General features: G+C 27.1%; 1 protein-coding gene across 1 annotated transcript; it reads left to right on the plus strand.

Moving 5' to 3' along the window:
- The first annotated feature begins 9,067 nt into the window (after window positions 1-9,067).
- Window positions 9,068-10,258, plus strand: LOC145834973 (spermatocyte protein spe-26-like). The gene has a single exon (XM_082942503.1). The coding sequence runs from the start codon at window positions 9,068-9,070 to the stop codon at window positions 10,256-10,258; it is 1,191 nt and encodes a 396-aa protein (XP_082798629.1).
- The last annotated feature ends 9,731 nt before the right edge of the window (window positions 10,259-19,989 follow it).

Genomic DNA, 19,989 nt, shown 5'->3' on the forward strand with positions numbered 1-19,989 from the left:
TGGTAATAAATAAACAAATTGTAAATAAAAAGCTAATAAAAAATAAAGGAACAGATAAAAAGATAAGAAAATATTAAGGGGGAATTGATCGGGTGGAAATTTTCGATATACTAATTTCAATTACATAATTTAATGTAACTGACATATACAAGTGCAGATTAAATTTATAAATTGTATATTTGAGTGTACAAATATACTAGCATTCACAAACTTTATGTAACTTAGTAAAGAGTATCAATGCAGATATGCCATTATAAATTTTAAATTAGTTTCAATATCAAATATAAATTTTAAATTATTTTGTGCTAAGTGTAAAAATATCACAAGAAAAAAATTAAGTTAATGTTCTTTAAAGTTTATTCGATGAAAAGTTAGCAAAAAAGCACAACAAAATATATTTACACATGTTAACTTTCTACTTAATAAGCGTTTTTAGTAGGTAATCTACTTTTTTTTTAAACTCGTAAAATTGTTTTTCAAAACACGCCCCTGGTGTCAAATGAAATACCTAAAAACATTTAAGACTAGGAAATCTTCGATCTAAGACAGGGGTCGGCAAACTGCGGCCCGCGGGCCAAATGCGGCCCGCGAAGGATAAATCTGCGGCCCGCGAGCACGTTAATTTTTTGAATGGAATGCGGCCCGCGACCACGTAAATGTGGTCCGCCGAGCAAAAATATATTTTAAGTTAAACTTGTTTGATTAATTTAGTTGTAAGTTCTTGTATAATACTTTAAAATAATTAAAATACTTTTCTGGTTTAGCTTAAAATGTGAAAAAGACAGGTTAGCATTCCACCAGTTTTTTTTTCTCAATTTTATAATAAATTTCTTCTACAACAGCAAATTATTTTCTAAAAAAAAGTGTAAAAATTGTTTTGAATAGTGAAATAGTTATATAATACCTATTTGTAAAAACAAAACGCAAATGTGTTCCGTTTTGTACAAAAGTAAGCACAGTAATTAAGTGAAAAATTAATTTTTTACAGTTTAGTTTTTTAACACGTTTTTGTGCCTAAGTTTCTATTTGTTACTAAATGTTATATTTTAGTGTGCGAAAAAACATTACAAATAACATAATAACAATAACAAGAAATAACATTAACTTTATTCTGGTTTTGACACCTTTAATTCTTAAGAAAATCTCTCTGCATTTTAAATTAATTCCTATGCACACCAATGAACAAAGATTCTTATATTTTAAACCACTTTTTATTTAATACCTAACGAGATAAAATTTAGTTTAAGCATAATTTTCTAACATTATTGTTTCTGCATGTAATATCTAAGTGTGTACAGACACATTTAAAACAATATACATGAAATAAACCAAAAATGTTTTTGTTAGGTATACATTTGATTTTTTAAACAATTGTTTTTGACATAATTAATTAATTTTTATGCGTTGCATACTAATATAAACAGTTGCTGTTTTCTGTAACTACCTATTTAATACAAACTAGATTGAGAAATGATAATTTATTAAGTTCGTACATTCTTAAACAAAATAGTTCAAATTCGATCAAATAAATAAATAAAAATTGTCACACACTCAGACTATGACTATTTGAAGACTTCAAATCTCAGGAAAGTTTAGTTATTTTTCAGTTTTTGGTTTGAATTACTTTTTGTATGCTAAAATATTTAGCTAGTTTATCGGACTGACTTTTTTTTGCTTTAAAGAGTGGTAAATTAAAATCATGATGTATATTATTTCAATGCACAGTGTTGGTTTAAATTAAAATATGTTTTGAACTTTAAGTCATACATATAAGTCTGAACAATTAATGTTGCCAAAAACTTCCGGAAAAGCTTGGAATTTGACAAATTATACTTAAAAAATTCTGTAAAAGCCTTGAATATGAGATTTATCAAAAAAACCTGGTATTTTAAACAAATTTTACGTGTTAAGTAATAAAATTTAGATTTGACACAAAAATCTACCATATAAATATTTTTTATTCAAAAACATATTTAAAGTAGCTTAACAGTATTTTTTAAAATTTTTCTATATTGTTGAAGACGTTTTTTTTTTTTTCAACTTTAATTTAATTATTTACTAAAAATAGAAGCAAAATGTTGTAATTTTAAAAATTTTATATTGGTGCATTGCACTTTTGCTATTAAAATTTCTTTATCTACTGTTGTGCTTTGTATTGGAACTAAACCTAGAAATTCTTCTAAAATGTCAAAATTATTAAAACACATGTAATAAAAATTCTAAAAAGAACGATATCTGTTGTATCAGTTCTAATATCTTAACAAATTGATCTAAGTCCTTATTTGGTTTATGCGGCTTTGTAATCTTCTGAAATTTCCTAAACACGCCTTCTTGTTGATATTGAAGAAATAAACAAAAACATTTTACTAACCCCAACACAAATTATTAAAATAAGTTTTCAACTCTAAACGGTATCTTTTTTTAGTAATTAATTTTGCTGCAGTATAACTTGCCTTAATAGTTTTTTCTGATCAGTCTGTAGTTACTGAAAATAATCATTTGAAACTGACATAAGCGATTTTTTTTTCGTTTCTCGCAATAACTCGAAACTAACGTATTATAGTTCTTGTAGCTCGTCTTATAACTTACATTTGCTCTTTTTAAATACAAAATTTTAATGCAGATAGAGAATTGATAATGCTTAATAAAAAATAGGATTTTCAAATTCTTTAATAGCTTAATAAATTTTTATACATTTGTTAAAAATGTTTAAAAACTAAATTATCCATGTAAGTTGAACTAAAACAATTTTTTAGTTATATAATTAATTCACTGTTAAAAAACTTCGGTATTTATTATTTTGTGAACTTGAATTTAAACAGTGTTGCCAAACAAACAGGCTAGTTTAAAAATTTTATAAATTTCAGACTAGGTTAAAGCTGTTTAAGAAATTTTTATAAAACTTAGGGATATCTTAAAATTTTATTTCATACACTTTAAATAAATCTTCGAATTCTAAGAATAGTTTTTATGCCTGTAGTGTAGTTTACTAATTGTAACTATTTTTGTTTATTACATATTGTGCTTTTTTATAAAATGGTATATGAGTTATGTATTTAAGCTTGATTAAAAGAAAATTTTTAGCTATTGTATCTTTTAGTAAACTTTTAATATAATATAGACATTTTTGCTTTTAAAGTGGCACCCGTGTATAAGACTAATTAATTACTTATAAGGTATTTTATTAAAGTATTCCAACATTGAATATGTTAAAAAATTTGGTACAGGTTATCTAGAGTACAAGTAGGTATTAATTTTATTTTACTAACTAATAATTGAATTTTCTCAAGCATGCAAACTATTCAAGACATAAAAACTATTTTCAAAATTTAATTTTTTTTACATATGAAAAAGTGGCTCATAATATAAAAAATGAATAAAAGTGACCCATAAATGTTTTTCAAGCTTTGTTTTTATAGAGAGTTAGGTTGTTAGTAAAAAATAAAGATATTTTATCAAGTTTAACTTATTAAGTTTTTAAGAAAGTACATATTTTATTAAGACTTAAGTATATTAAACAATGTAAATTCTACTAGAATAGATATTTATATAATAAATAAGCATTCTATGTATAGCTAAAAGTCATGTAAAGTAATAAGTAAATGAAAGTAAAACTATCTCTGGTGTGACCGAAACTAAAGCCAAACATTATTCAAACATCACTCAAACTGAAACTGTGGCCCGCGAAGATTTTGAAAACTTGAAATTTGGCCCGCGAGCACCAACTGCCTGCCGACCCCTGATCTAAGACAAGATTTCCTTTTTTTTTGGAAGGCTCCCAAAAATTAACCAAAAACGCTATGGCACCCTTTAACAAAAATTCTCATAATACTAATGTTGTATAAGACCTTTTATACTCCTCACCTTCCACTCGAAAATATCCAGTGTAAGTTTCAAATTATCGCCCCTTTTCATCTTATGGACCCTAAATTTCTAATATAGTCCATTTTCGGAAACTCTGATCTAAGAGTAACTTTACTGAAAGAACAATTAACATATCAGTAAGTTGTATATATTTTATTATTTTAAATATTATTTTAACATGACTTAAAATAAAAGGGTCGGCTGCAGTCGTAAGGTTTTTGAAATGTTTTCATTCATAACATTATGTAAATGAGGTCAAGTGATATAATACGGCAGAATATTAAAATCATCTACACCCTAACCGAATATATATAAAAATATTTCCTAAAAAAATTATATACTTAAATAAAAGTAAGGATATTAGCCAATCAGAAGCGACCTTAGAACTGCAGCCGCTAAAGCAAGCGTGTACTTATGATAGCTTGCTTATAGAGTTGGTTTCTTTACTTGCAATAAAAAATGTTATTTATCAAAGTTATATGTTTCACTAGTCTGTTTACTAAACATAAATTATTGGCAAAACTTTTTGTTTGAATTTTTGTAGAGAATTGGTACTTAGAGGTAAAATACAAAACTATATTTTTGACTTAAGAGCGTAAATTTAAGTAGTTATTGATTTATAATAGATAGAGTTGGTATAGCTGCAAAATTTATCTTCATGTTAAAACTAGTAGATGAACTTAGTAAACATATTTAAAAAATTTTTTAGTAAATACTAAGTTTTTACAATGTAATCTTAAAGCTCAACTTTATTAAAAGAACAGGTGATGTTTTAATTTTTTTCGTTTCTAAAGTTAATTAGCACAATTATTAATGATAGGTGTTAATACTTATAGGTATTGTTATAAAAACTTGAAACGTATTATGATCAGTAGTTCCTTAAAAATAACTTATTTTACTTATAGGTAATGAGAATCATGTGAAACTCAAGTTTTACCTAAATTTTAATTTTTGATTTAAAACAAATAAGTTATACAACTGTGAGAGGTTTTACTTCTACCTTAAAGTTTTACCATATCTCGATAAAGTGACGTTTTCCCCTGTGTTTAATTTGGCTTTTTATAAAATAGCCATTTTGGTCATAAGACTATTCTCGTCTAAAACTAAATTGTCATATTTAAGTTCATAATGTTGCTAAGAAAACATTTTCAAGTAAAGAAAATATGTGGATGCTACATTTATTGTCTATGGTTGAGTATGGAGGAAGTTTGTCCGTCATCAAACTACAATAAAGATAAGGAAATAAATAGATTAAACTAAAGGGCTTTTTTTTTTTTTTTTTGTTCTTAGTAACTTTTCTCAAGCTATTATATTTTAATTATTAAATCAAGTTTACTAATTTTAAATAGATTAACTAATATTTTATACTTTTACAATAGATAACTATCCTTACATCATAATATAAATAGTTTCTTTAATAACTTTACTTAATATTAAGTACTATACTTGAAGCGAAGTTTAACAAATTATTCTAATTTAGAAAAAAAGTTTTAGAATTTTGTTAAGTATATAAACTCTTATCTACAAATACATTTTAATAATAGCTAATTTTTTTGTAACAATCATTAATTTTAAATAAGTCACTTTGTTACTGACTATTTATTTTTAATCTATTTTTTGTATTTATATAGAATTTAAATAGTACGTATAAAATTTATACAAAGTATAGGTTTAGATTAATACAGAGTTGCCACAAACTAAGGCTTCTTTAAACTCTTTAAATGTTTTGTAAAAATTAAGGCTGCCTTATGTTTTTCTGAATTTCTTTTTAGAAATATCAGGCTAGTTAGGTCACTTTTCAAAATAAATTTAATCTAGAGAAATTTACTAGTTTCAAATTTTGAAAACTTATTTTTAAAGTTATTTATAACTTTTTATCTGTTCAGTTCTTTTGATCTTAATGAAAATCTTAAGAAATTTATTCTTGATTAACTGTACATTTCACAGTTATTAAAGATATGTTAACTATTTCTTTTTATCCAAAAGTCAGGATAGTCTCATTCTAATTTAATGAAATATTTGCTGTTTTTTTTTACTTAGATTAATATTTATACTTTTAAAAGTAGTAACTCTGTTTATAATCAGTTAATATCCAGTTTTAGGTTTTAGTATGAATCAGGGATGCCATACACTCATACCAGTAAAACTTTGCTTAAAAATACAATTTGACTAAGAATATCTTTTTTTTTTATTTTTCAAAACTTAAAATAGTTTTGATATTTTTATTAAATCTCTTGATACTTTTATGACTGAGATTTCTCTTTGAAAAGTGTTTTTAAATATATAATCTAACTTTTCATATTGTAATAATTATAATTAGAGATATTAAGGATTGATTAGGTTTATATTTGTTTTACTTTTTGCCTTTCTCTTTTTCATAAACTTAAGATTACCCAGGCTAGTTTGATGTGACTCATGCTTGGTTGCCATACACTCAAGATAAGTAAAGCTAGTTAGAATAATTTTTTGAACTTTTGATGATAAATTGTAATGATGCTATAGTTCTGGCTATGTTAGACTAGTTTGAAATTATAAAAAAATTTTAGGCCAGTTTGATTTTTTATTATAGAAAACTCAGCATTATTTCAAATTTTTAGGAAATTTCATTCAAGTTCTTATTTAGAAACAAAATGTTAATTGCGATTTGTTTGTTTAAGGTTTAATATTTTTATATTTTTTAGCCAATTCAGTTTGAAAACTGATTTTTAAAACCCTATCTAAATTTTTAAAAATAAGTATTTAAAAATATTCCAAAAGAATTCAAAAACTCACGATGACTCAGGACACTTTTAAGTTCTTCAGTTTTCTTTTATATGACAAGTTGCAACCCTGCTAAAACTGTTGTTGGTTACTCAGACTGACTTTGTTTTGGTTTTAAGAAAGGCACAACTTTTATTTATACTCCTTATAAAAAATCATAAACTATTTTGAATTTAACTTAAACTATAAACTAAGAATTATTATTTATTACTATAATGTTTTAATTTCATCACTTTTATCTGAAAGTTTTACATATAAGAACTCACAATAATAATTGTTAACTGTTTATTTTTTGCAAAATTTCTTGAAATTGACTTAAAAATAGTTTTTTGTTTTGTACAATAATGATATATAATATAGAACATACCAAGTAAAACTTCAATTAAAATATGAAATTATTATTTAGTGTTTTAGTTAAGGTTTGTTCTAAAATAATGAAAACTATTTTTTTTGTATCAAGTGTTTCCAAATTTTTATAGTTTTTCAAATTCTTTAATAACCAAAAAACTTGAATAAAAAACTGTTAGCTTTTATTTCTTTTAAGGATTTAAGTGAATTTGTATTCTGTAGTTTGAATAATGTAAGTTAGTTGAGGTATTTCGAGATTTCAATCAAATCTTTGACTGTTAAGGATTTTTTAGTAATCAGGTTAAGTTTAGAATTTTTTTTTTCTAAATTTAAATGCTAGTTTTTTGAACTTAAAACCTTTTGAGCCTTAATAATAATATTTTCAGGCATATTAGAAATATTTTTGTTTATTTGAAAATAGCTCAGGATAGTTTAAGAATTTCTGAAAATCTCAGTACTTTTTTCAAATATTTAAATGATATAAGGTTGATTAAGTTTAAATTTTCTTTTATATATAACTAGTTTTGTAAAACAGCTAGATTTTTATTGATTTTAATTTTTTGTTTAGGTTCGAAAAGACTCAGGGGAGTTGTAGTCACTCGAAAGAGTTTATTCTTAACCCAAAGAAGTGGCAACAGTGTACATTCAGTTATAAACTTAAAATAAAGTCATTTAAAACAAACTTATAAAAATTATTTTATTTTATTTTTATGCTTGAAATAACTCATTTCACAATTTTTAGTTTTGTAACACGAAGAAGTGACAATCTTAAACAATCTTGAACTTAAAGGAGTACAACATTTAGTACATGAAATGAACAATAACAGCTTCAAGTAATATTTTACTCAGAGCAACGGTATACATACTTTTCGAACTTAACTGAACATTGTTTGTTCTTTCTTTTTTGTTCAATATCTATGTTAAATACTGAATATATTAATAAAATAATGTTGAAGTTATTTCATGTATGTGTTTAGTTCTTAATGGAAAATTTGAGAGTATTAGGTATTTATTAGGGTGAGCGGAGATGTGTTTATTTAAACTTGTAGAAGGAAATCCATATTAATGCTGTAGAAATAAAGTTGCATAAAGAAAGAGAACTGCATAATAAAATTATTATAAATTTCAGCTTCAGTTGATATAGTTGAGGTATTTGATCAGAAGTATTTGATTTTTCAGTTGATATCAGTTTGATATAGTTGATGTATTTGATCAGTATATCGGATCAATATATCAGTTGATGTATTTGATCTTTTAGTTGATTATAGTTTGATATAGTTGATATGGCTCTCAGCTTTCAGTTGATGTATTTTGATTGCATGTTTAAATTTTAGTTAGTTGTTTATAAGCGTAAGAATGTATTTCAAAATCAATTAAAAGTGTTTTCGTGTTTCTGCCCCTAGAGGCTCTTTTAAATTAGATCTTTGGCTGCACATAATTTTTTTTTGATGTTCAATGTGAACAAACTTTGATTTGCTTGATAGTTTAGGCTATGTGTAATTAGACTAATTTCTTTTTATTATTTAGATCAGTGGTCGTCAAGTTTATCAATATAATATTTTACCTTCAATATTTGTTTAGATATTTTACTTGCAACATAAAAGTTTTAAAAATGACTTTAAACTAACTTATTATAAACAGTGAGCTAAATATATAGATATATAAATGTCAACTTTTGAAAACACAACTGGCAACATTGAAGTCTCAAGCGCACCTGGTGTTGATAAAATAAAAACCACGAACTCTGAGAACCGTGAACTTTGTGAAGAGTTTCTCAGGAATTTCGATGAAAACGAAAATTCCGAAGACGAAAATGTTGTGAAAACTTTCAAAAGAAATGCAGTTTTGGATTTTGACGAAAGTGCATTGAAAAAATTCTCTGATTTTTTTCGTATAGGTAAAAAGTTTTTTCTGTTCTCTTTTAATTATATGATGGTTCTTTCGTAGAAATAAAGAATATACTTTTAATAGTTAGCATCTCTATCTAGTTTCGTTAACTTCTGTTTTTTTTTATTAAAGTAATAAAATTAGAATTAAATAAACTTTTGTAGGTAATATAAAGTTATCAAACGAAAATTTCTTTAAACTTTACAAAATGGTAAAACTACTCAATTTCGACAATGCCAAGCAACATTTGCTCGACTCGTTCAAGATTGACCTGAATATTGACAACGTTTGTTTCTACCATCAGTTTTCCAACAAAACTCAAAACAAACAAATTCAAAAGTGCACTTTCGACTTCATAACAAGGTGGTTGTGCTACTTGGCCGAGAACAAAATGCTGGATAGTTTGAGCTTTGATGTCTTTGTGAGGATCTTGTCTAGTTCAGACTTGAATATAACCTCGGAGCTTGAGGTAGCAAAAGCTGTGAACAATTGGATTCAACACGATCCAAAATCAAGAAGCAAGCTTACAATAGGTTTGGTGAAAACAATTCGTCTGCCTCTGCTCTCAACTGCTGCCTTAAACACATTGTTAGAATCTGAAACATTTTCAAAATGTGCCGAGAGTAAGGGGTTTATACTCAAAGCTATAAGCGATAAAACTGTTCAGAATCTTGATCCGAGCTCTGTGGACTGTCGAGTGAGACATTGTGCTCAGGATAATTTTGAGGTAGCAATTTGCGGCACTGAGAACCGTAACTATCACGTGTTCAAGTTGGAAAATGAGAACTGCTCCTTCGTCACTGAGATCGCGCGTTTTAATGAAAATATTGACGTGTCCTCAGTTGAGTTCGTGAACGGGATCATATACTTCTTGGGTTACGAATATTTTCTTGACAATATATCGGTGCGGTCTTATTCAGTTTTGACTGGATCCTGGGAAGAATTGAAGTTTCCCGATTGTTCGTTAAACTGCGGCGATTTTTCAACCTGCAGCTTGGCGGGTAAAATATACATTTTGGCGGGAAACGCGCTACGTAACGTATCAGGAACCAACTTTTTCGTTTTTGATCCCAGCACTGTAAGTTTCAAGAAGCTGAAACATACCGAACGTTCCAGGAAGGAAGCCGCATCGTCCGTATTCAACGGGAGAATAGTGACGTCAGGAGGATTCGATCATCCGTCATCCGTTGAAGCGTACGATCACTGCGCAGATGAATGGTCACGTGACATGCCCGACATGCTGGTGGGAAAAAGAAGTCACGCCTCGGTGAGCATCGGAAACAAAATTTACGTGATAAGCAAAGTAGAATGTTGCGAGGTTTTTGATCTCCTCAGCGTAAGTTTGCTCTTCTTCAAGCTCTTCCACTTAAGGAGAAAGTTTCTAGCTGTCACTGCGTAGTAATTGGTAGCAAAATAATAGTGTTTGCTGGCAACTATAAATATGAATTTGTTGTTTTCGATCCGGAGAAATCAGAATTGGAGAAGAAAGTAAGTTTCAGGCAAATTGGGCTTTATGGTAGTTACCACTTCGTAAAATATCCAAAATATATTTGTCGTTCGCTTTTTTACCATGTTAAATAAACTTACTACTGAAATTAGCAAAGGCCTAACATTGTTGCCCTTAATGTTTCTTACGTTATTTAAATCACTAAAATTACATTTTTTTTGAAGTTTGACATGTCCTGGACATGACTTTAAGCTTTATCCTGGTGTATGACTCAATAACCAAAAGGTTTTTTCGTACACCAGATCCTTGGACTAAGTGTTTGAGCGCTTTTTTTTTCGTTCAATAAACATCTTGAATAGCACCATACAGCTTTTCAAACTTCAACTAAATGTGATAACTTTTTCTACAATTGACTACATAGCAAAAGTTAATTACTTTTTTTTTTATTCTGTAAAAATAGTATTACAAAATATAATCATAGCTTTTTAACAAAGGATAATGTTATTTAAAAAAACAATCTTGGAAACCCTATGGCCTTAATAAACTAACTAAAAATTTATTTTCTTCATTTATTAAGATATTACTAGTATTTGATAAATTAGAAGAACAATATCAAATAACTTTATAAAAACATAAATGTAAAAGACGTTTGGGAATCTGTTTAATTACAACTCTATTTTTAATTGCTGTTTTACTAAAATTAGCAAAAGTTTGCTTAACTCAAATGTATTTTTTACAATATCCGAGTTTTAGCAAAACTTTAGTGAATGGCATTAAAACTTTTGATGTGAAATTTTACTAAATTGAAAACAGTTAATAATGATTATTTGTACATATATAATAGATTTGTAAACTTTTTGTAACTTAGTAAATAGTATTAGTACAAAAAGCTCCCATAAGTTAAAAATTCATTATGACATAGCGAATAAATGCTAATTTTAACTCAGTTTCCGCTTTTACCAAATGTAACAACAGCAAATTAAAAATTTTAGCTTTTTTTGGTTTGTTATAAGTTTGTTATTTAATAATTTATCAAAAGGTATAACAAAATCTAAAATTAAGTTTCTGCTTTATAAACGTTTTTAGTAAACAACCTACATTTTCAGGAGTCGTAAAAGTTGTTTTTATAAACACGCACCTGATGTCAATAAAATACCTAATAAGGTTTAAGACTAGGGAATCTTTGATCAATTGCAGGGTTTCCCTTTTTTTCGAAGACTCCCTTAAAGAAACCAAAAAGCAATGGCGCTATTCAACATATTTTTTTAAAATACTTATGTTAAATACACCTAACATATTTGTCGGATGTTCATCATCAACTCTAGAATATATAAAGTAAGCTTCAAATTATGGCTTGTGGCTCCCCTTTTACATCTCACGAACCTCTAACTTTCTTAAGTTTTACCAAAATATCTAGTATAAGTTACAAAACTACTCTTAAACACGCCAAGTACTACTTTTGCTTTTTACCACCAAACTCAGAATAACTAGTGTAAGTTTCAAAATATTGCCACTTTTGAGCTTATAGTCCTCTAAATTCTCTCGGAAACCCTGATCTAAGAGTTACATTACTGAAAGAACAATACCAAAAAGTTTAATGAGGATATTATTTTAAACATGATTTTAAAGAAAGCTTATACTTATGGTTTCTAATTTGTGCAGTTGGTTTCTTCGTTGGCAAATTTTTTGTTTATCTATAAAATTTATACGTTTTACTAGTCTGTTGATTAAATGTTAGCATGTTTATATTTGAATTTTTGTAGAAAACTGGTATTCAGAGGTAATAAATAATATTAAATTATTGTATTTTACAGCTTAAATTAAAAGTTGCTATTGATTTAGAATAGATAGGTTCGGTATAATTTCAAAACTTTTCCTCTTTTAATGTTGACACTAGTAGATGGAACTAGCTATAAATTCTTTAGAAAACAAAAATTTTTACATAAAATTTAGTTTGTTTAAAAATGCCGTAACGTTTTAAATATTTTTATTTCAAAAGTAGAACAGGAATTAAAAAAACTAGTTATTATTGATATGTATTCTCAAAAAGGTATTGAAAATGACTTAATCAGTAGTTCCTTAAAAATAACTTATATTACTTTAAGGTAAAAAAAAGTGAATTTCATAACTGATTTATATTGTTAGTTTTATTTACAATTAAAACAAATAAGTTTACTATTACCAGCTGTAAGAGGTTTTACTATTTTACCATATCTCAAAAAAGTTTTGGTTAATAATAACTCTATATCAAGAGTAACTCAGTTTAGTTGTTATATAGTAATGAAATTAACATTAAATTATTATTGTTATATAGTAATGAAATTAACAATATGTTTTATTATAAATATATAAAATGACTTAATAAATATTCTCTAAAAATTTACTTGTATTCCTTACTGATAAAAAGAATTGAGTAAAAATAAAAATATTAAACTAATAAATATTAAAAAACAATTTATATTACTTACAGGTCAAAAAAATGTAAAACTCATAGTTTACATCAGTTATACTATTAATTTTATATTAAAAATAAATATAATATACAGCTGTAAGAGGTTTTTTGATTATTCGAATACAAAAAAAAATTAAAAATAAAAACATTAAAATTAGAAACATGCGAAAAAAAGTAAACACCAGCAAATAATAACACGATACAAGAAAAATAAAAAAATTGTCAACTGTTTAAAATATTCAATAAGATATGATTTAAAACAATTTGCTTCCAAAGGACTTTTTATCAATATTGAACCTAGTTAAAATTTTATGCTGAAAATAGTTTTTGATGTTTTGTTTAACAAAAACTTGTATTCGTATTAAGTTCATTTTGGCAGAAAAAATTATGTTCAGTTCAAAATTACAAAAAATTCATACGTAAAACTCCCATTAATAAGTATTTATTTTCATATTTTGTAGTTTACTAAAAAGTTTCAGTCAATGAAAAAAAAAACAAACAAAACAAGTTCAATAAAAGAGGTTAATCAAAGGCGTTTAAAAAGCACCCAAATAAAAAAATTAAAAGTGAAAATCAAGCAAATTTAAAATCATGCTGAAATTAGTCAATAATTTCGTGGTAATATAATAAAAAAGTGTTGCTTCTTTTTTTTTACTTGCATTTTACTTTTTTTTATGTTAACGTGCGCAAAAACAGGCTGAAAATTTTATACTTATTTTTTTAAAGTTATATTTACTTTTTTTCAAGAATATGTTTTTATAAATATTTCAATAAAATACGAATCAAGCGAATTAACAACTTCTACGCCCTCATTGATCAATACCCGTGAGTTTTTCTTTACTTTTAATGACGAAGTAAATCATGGGTGTTTTTTGTGATTATGACGTCATGAACAAATTCGCGTCACAATCAAAATATTTCTGCGACGCCAGAAGAACTTGTGTTTTAGTCACATACTATAAAATCGTAGTAGTAGTTTTACACATGATGTCAAAATTATACAATTATGACATCACAAACGTATTATGACGTCACTCGAAATCGTACACCAGTATTTTGGTGTCTTCAGACTGGTGAAAAGCTATTATGACGTCACTCGAAATCGTACACCAGTGTTTTGGTGTCTTCAGACTGGTGAAAACGTATTATGACGTCACTCGAAATCGTACACCAGTGTTTTGGTGTCTTCAGACTGGTGAAAACGTATTATGACGTCACTCGAAATCGTACACCAGTGTTTTGGTGTCTTCAGTTTGGTGAAAAGCTATTATGACGTCACTCGAAATCGTACACCAGTATTTTGGTGTCTTCAGTTTGGTGAAAAGCTATTATGACGTCACTCGAAATCGTACACCAGTATTTTGGTGTCTTCAGTTTGGTGAAAAGCTATTATGACGTCACTTGAAATCGTACACCAGTATTTTGGTGTCTTCAGACTGGTGAAAACGTATTATGACGTCATTTGAAATCGTACACCAGTATCTTGGTGTCTTCAGACTGGTGAAAAGTTATTATGACGTCACTCGAAATCGTACACCAGTGTTTTGGTGTCTTTAGACTGGTGAAAAGCTATTATGACGTCACTCGAAATCGTACCAGTATTTTGGTGTCTTCAGACTGGCGAAAAGCTATTATGACGTCACTCGAAATCGTACACCAGTATTTTGGTGTCTTCAGTTTGGTACCTGCTGCCCACCGCGCACACCAGCTTGGAGGAGGAAGCGGAAATCCTCCAAACGACTCCTCCGCTGCCTCGAGATTCCAACTCGACTACGTTTCTTATCACCTGAAAAAAGTATTTAATTATTATTAACATAATCAGGATTGCCAGTATTTTTTTGACAAATTTCTTTCAAAGTACACGATTTAGGGTCGAAGTTTAGCTTAAAGTTAAGTTTAAAAACCGTGTTAAGTAGTATAATAACAAAAATACTGTAAAGCTAACTTAAATTTGTTTTTTAATAGAATAAATTTTATGATAATTTGTTTTTCTCTATGATGATATTTGTTTTGTATATTATCTAAATAAACTTGTCAATACTCTTTAAAATTCTAAAATTTTTTTCACTTTTCTTAAATACCTGGTTTTTTGGCAACTCTGTTACAAAATATTATGGTTCAGTATTAACAATAAAATAACAAATAATAATTACTTGTCCGGTTTTAGCGTCCCACAACTTAACAGTTTCGTCATCAGATGACGTAACAACGAATTTTCCGTGAAGTTGTAGTGACGTCACTGCCGATTCGTGTTTACTGTCTCCTGTTAGAATACTTAATTTAATTTTATCTTTATTAATTACATTTAAATTTTTGAGTCTACTGTGATGACGTGCTTATTTTATTTTTATATTATTAGTTATACATATACTGTTTAAGTGAATTAAGAGTGAAGCTTCAAATCGGGTTTACTATCCATGTGTAACAGGGTTTGATAATTTATTACAATTATTGCTGTTCAGGGTCGCAACTCTTTGGAGGCAAAATATTAATATCTGAATTTTTTTAAAACTTCAAACTAACCTTAATCATGGTTGCCACTGATCGAGCTGAGAAAAATTTCCTGACATTTCCCTGACTTTTTACCAAAATTTTCCTGACTTTTCCAAAACAAACTCTTAAATTAAACTTATCTTAAAATACATAATCTAAAACTTAAAACTATGTAAAGCTTTCAATCTAGTTTCAATACAGGTTAAAAACAACAGTTTTTTGCTTCCAGTACATAACTTGAACCATCTGGTATGATTGATGTTTGTAATAAACAGTTCTATCAGCAAAATACTTGTATTATTACCTTATAAACACAGCTTGTTGAAAAAAGACACAATTTTTTAGCATTTCCTAGCATAAATGTATCTAGATAAACAAACGACATATAAGGAACTTTTACAATTAAAACCTTGAATTAATAACGAACTTTCAATACTAAAATCTTAAAACTATAACAAGTTTTTACAGTTGAAACCTTAAGACAATAAAGAACACAATTTTTTAGAATTTCCTAGCATAAATTTATCTAAATAACAAAACGACATATAAGGAACTTTTACATTTAAAACCTTAATTCAATAAGGAACTTTTACAATTAAAACCTTAAAACAATAAAGAACTTAATCAAATACTGTTTTTTTTAATGTATACTTTGATAAAACACTTTGATTCTAAAATTATGCTAGATAAACTTTTGTGAATATATCACAGTTTCACTATGGAAAAATCCTTGCTACAGATCATCAATATTAAAAAGCTTACTAAATCTGCTTGTTCAAGTAGGGTACTTGTGCAATATGTTAACAAAAAATTTTTGCAGTTTTATAAAGGATATTTTACTAATTTATACCAGGCATTGTGATGAACGCATTGGAAATAAAATTAAATTTTTTTGTAAATTTATAGGAATTTTGGAATTTTTTCTGACTTTAAAGGACTTTTAATTAATTTTTACCATTTGAAGGCTTTGGAAAACGAGAAATTTTGTAAATTCAAACTGACAAAATCTGACATTTTTTACTAACTTTATGAAATTTCCTGACTATTCCTGACCTTTTTTCAAAACCCCCCATTTTTCCTGACTTTTCCTGACTTTTGTCATTTTAAAAAACTTTTCCTGAGTTTTCCTGATTTCCTGACTTTCCCTGACCGAGTGGCAACCCTGTTTAATGGGCCTGATATAGTTTTTATAAATCCAAAATATTTTGTTGTTAATTAAAGTGGATTGTAAGAAACATTAGTTAAAATAGTCATATAAGTAATATTGATCGACTAAACATAACCATTCTATATTTTATAACAAAAGCTTATAATAAAATAAGTAACTAACCTTCTAAAGTAGTCAAACATTTGCCAGTAAGTATGTTCCATATTTTAACGGTAGAATCAGCATTTCCAGACACTATTATATTATCTTTCAGTTGCATACCACTTGTCAGTGATTGGTGACCCAACAATTGTTGCAAACATCTACCTGTTGATCCAATGTAGTGTTAAAAAAAATATTAATGTGTTATAAATAAATTACCATGTAGTTAAACATCTATCTGTAGACAATTACTACTTAAATTAATCAAAACAATAATTAAATAAATGTGGAAGCTTCCCAAACTCTCATTGATAAGTCAATTTTATAAACTAAATATTTACCTATTAACTATTCTATTAGTTTATATTTTACCTATAGAAGCATCCCAAACTCTAATTGAAGTGTCCAAAGATCCGCTCACTATGTATCTCCCGTCGAACTGTAGATATAAATAGTTTAATAAAATATCACATTATGTATGGTTAACAACTAAAACTGGTAACAATATAAGTAATTATGTACTTTAAAATGTTAAAATTACAATAAAAGTTCTAAACCTATATATAAGGAGAATAATGTCACTAAAAAATGACATAAGTAGTAGTAAAATTTTATGCAAATATAAAATTAGACAGTAACATGTTTACACCTGCAAGACACTAAACAATTTATAATCTAACTACAGGTTAGTGATTATTATTTGTTTAGTTAGATGTGGCACATGTTTATATTTCTGATTAAAAAAGATTATTTGTTTAAAAAAACTGTAGATTTAATTAATTTTGGTTTAAAATAACAACTTTGTAACCCGTTTAAAAACATATGCACTCTTTAAAAACAAAAAAACTATAAAATATTTGCAAACACTAAACCCTGGGAAACATCACTTCAGACATTACAATGATATTTATTAATTTTTATTATTAATTATTGTTCTTCCAGACAAACTACCGCCCAGGGACTTAGCACAAACCGCGACGGATTTTTATAACAAGCTTCACAGACTTGCTGTTTATTTTGTTTTGAATAAACAAGATTGCTTATCTTATTATTAATTCTTCACAACTTATAATAACTTTCCAATGTTATTTTGCTTGTTTAAATTTTTAAATTTAAGGTGGCAAGGATTTTTTTTTATTAAGTGTGGTCCGTAATTTATCAAAAGGTTAAAAATTTTGATTTTGATCCAAGAACAAACAAAAATAATGTATACTTTGATGAAAAGCTAAAAACAAAAACCAAAAATGTAATTTATACTTTGCATCTAACGGAAATTTGAAAGGAATTTTCCGTTTTAAGTAATTTGAATAAACACTAAATAAATAAAGAATAAGTATTAAAACAAATTTCCTACATTGAGTTAACTATGTATGTCCATAATATGGTATGTCTAGGCAACGAATACTATTAATATTTAGAAAATTAATAAATAACAAACTAAATAACATGTAATGAGATTAAAGTAATATTTAATAAGTAATTGATATCAAAATATTAAACTGTTTCCTTGTCTATATATATAAACAACATTAATAATAAATAATTTTTCCGACCTGTAAAGAGTAAGCTCTGTTAGTGTGCCCGTGAAGCGAATGGGTGCAAGTTTCAGTGTTCGGGTCCCAAACCTTGACGATGAAATCGTACGCTCCACTGACCACGCGGTTGCCATCGTAACAGACGCACCTGACGGCCGCTAGGTGGCCGACCAGCTGGTGGGTGCACGTTCCCATGGTAACGTCCCACATTTGCAATGTTGCGTCACGTGATCCCGATACAACTCTGTTGGGTTAGGATTAATTATATGTTGGTAATTAGTAAACTGTATACCAGGGTTTCCCAAACTATTTTTTTCAAACTGCCTCTTTTAAAGAAATTGTATAGCTATTGCCCCTCCAACTAGATTACTCTAAAACTACCATTTAAAACTCCTAAGACCTTTTTTTGTTTTTTCTCTTCATCATTCAAAAATGTCTAGTGTAGGTTTCAAAATCGCCCCCTTTACTAATTATTGCCTCCCAACTTACTAAAATCGCTCCCATGGTTTACATTTTGTTTAAGCATTGTACAAAGATTTTTATCAATTCTTTATTTGTTTAAAAAAGAACCTTGTTTATTAGAGCTTGGTGAAAATAAAAATTAAACAAATATTTTAATTACATCAATGTTCGAAAAGTTTTTTTTACCATGATATTTTTCAATCAAGTTTTTGCCCGTTGTAAATATTTTCAGCTCAGCGTGATAATAAATAAAACAAAAAGAAAAAACAAAGTTTACTTAGTTTAACCACATGAGTTCTAATTTTTAATAGTGGCCAATGTGAATTAACTTTGAAATAATTTATCACCATACCATTTCTAAGTATATCGAAGTAATTTACAAATTCACAATGCTATATAACAAGTTAGTTTTAGATAATATATTTTTTTATAAACCACTTTAGCAGTATAAACAATCTAATAGACTTTACCATTGCGTTTAATGAGAACTTTACAATAATAAACTTGTATGTTTGTTTGTTTAAAAATTAAACGAAACTTTATAGTTTTAATCTTTTTACACTAAAATATCTCAAGCTATAGCTTTGTGCTGAGTATTTAAAGGACTTTTAATCTGTAAAATTTAGTTGTTAGCAACTCTCCTATTATTAATTAACCAGCCCAATTGAAAAAATTGTACCAATAAATCTCTAATTAAGGTTCAGACTATAAACTATAAGTATTGTAACTTAAATTGCTTTATACCTTATCTTGAAATTTAGTTATTAGCTATAATTCAGATGATATAACTAACTAAAATTACACATTTGTAGAAAGATCTAAAAAGTATTTTTAAGAACTAAGAAGTTTAAACAAATTAAATACTTATTAGCTGTGTCAAAAAATTAAGAACATAATGATATTAAGTTCTTATATTAGCGTATACTTTAATTATAAAATGATGTATAAAAAAGTTTCTTAAATTAGATTATAAAACTAGTTTGTTAAACGAATTCTAAAAATAAGCTTAATTAAACAGATATCTCTTTGATAAATTAAAGATGCTAAGTTGTGTAAAAATCTCGTTTGTTTCATAAAAATCTAATTTGTTCGCAATAATTTTAAACAAATTTGAAGTCTATAAGCTGTGTTTTTATACAAAAACCGTGATATTACTGTTTTATTAAATCCTTACATTAGCGTATACTTAAATTGTTAAATGATCTAATGACAAAGTTTTTAAATGGATAATTAGAGGAACAACATTAAAGGTTTTAACTTGGTTTTTTAGCTTTCTATAAACTTTTTAAAACTTGCATATGTTACTAAACTAAGATCTTTAAAAAAGCGCTTAGAAAACAAATTAAACCCCATACAAGTTTTAAAATAGATAAATGACGATTGAACAAAATTTTTATTTGTGGTATTAAGCTAAACATTAAAATATAACAAA

The sequence above is a fragment of the Thalia democratica genome, chromosome 4 (assembly GCF_965202585.1).
Source record: "Thalia democratica chromosome 4, ktThaDemo2.hap1.1, whole genome shotgun sequence".
NCBI lineage: Eukaryota > Metazoa > Chordata > Thaliacea > Salpida > Salpidae > Thalia > Thalia democratica.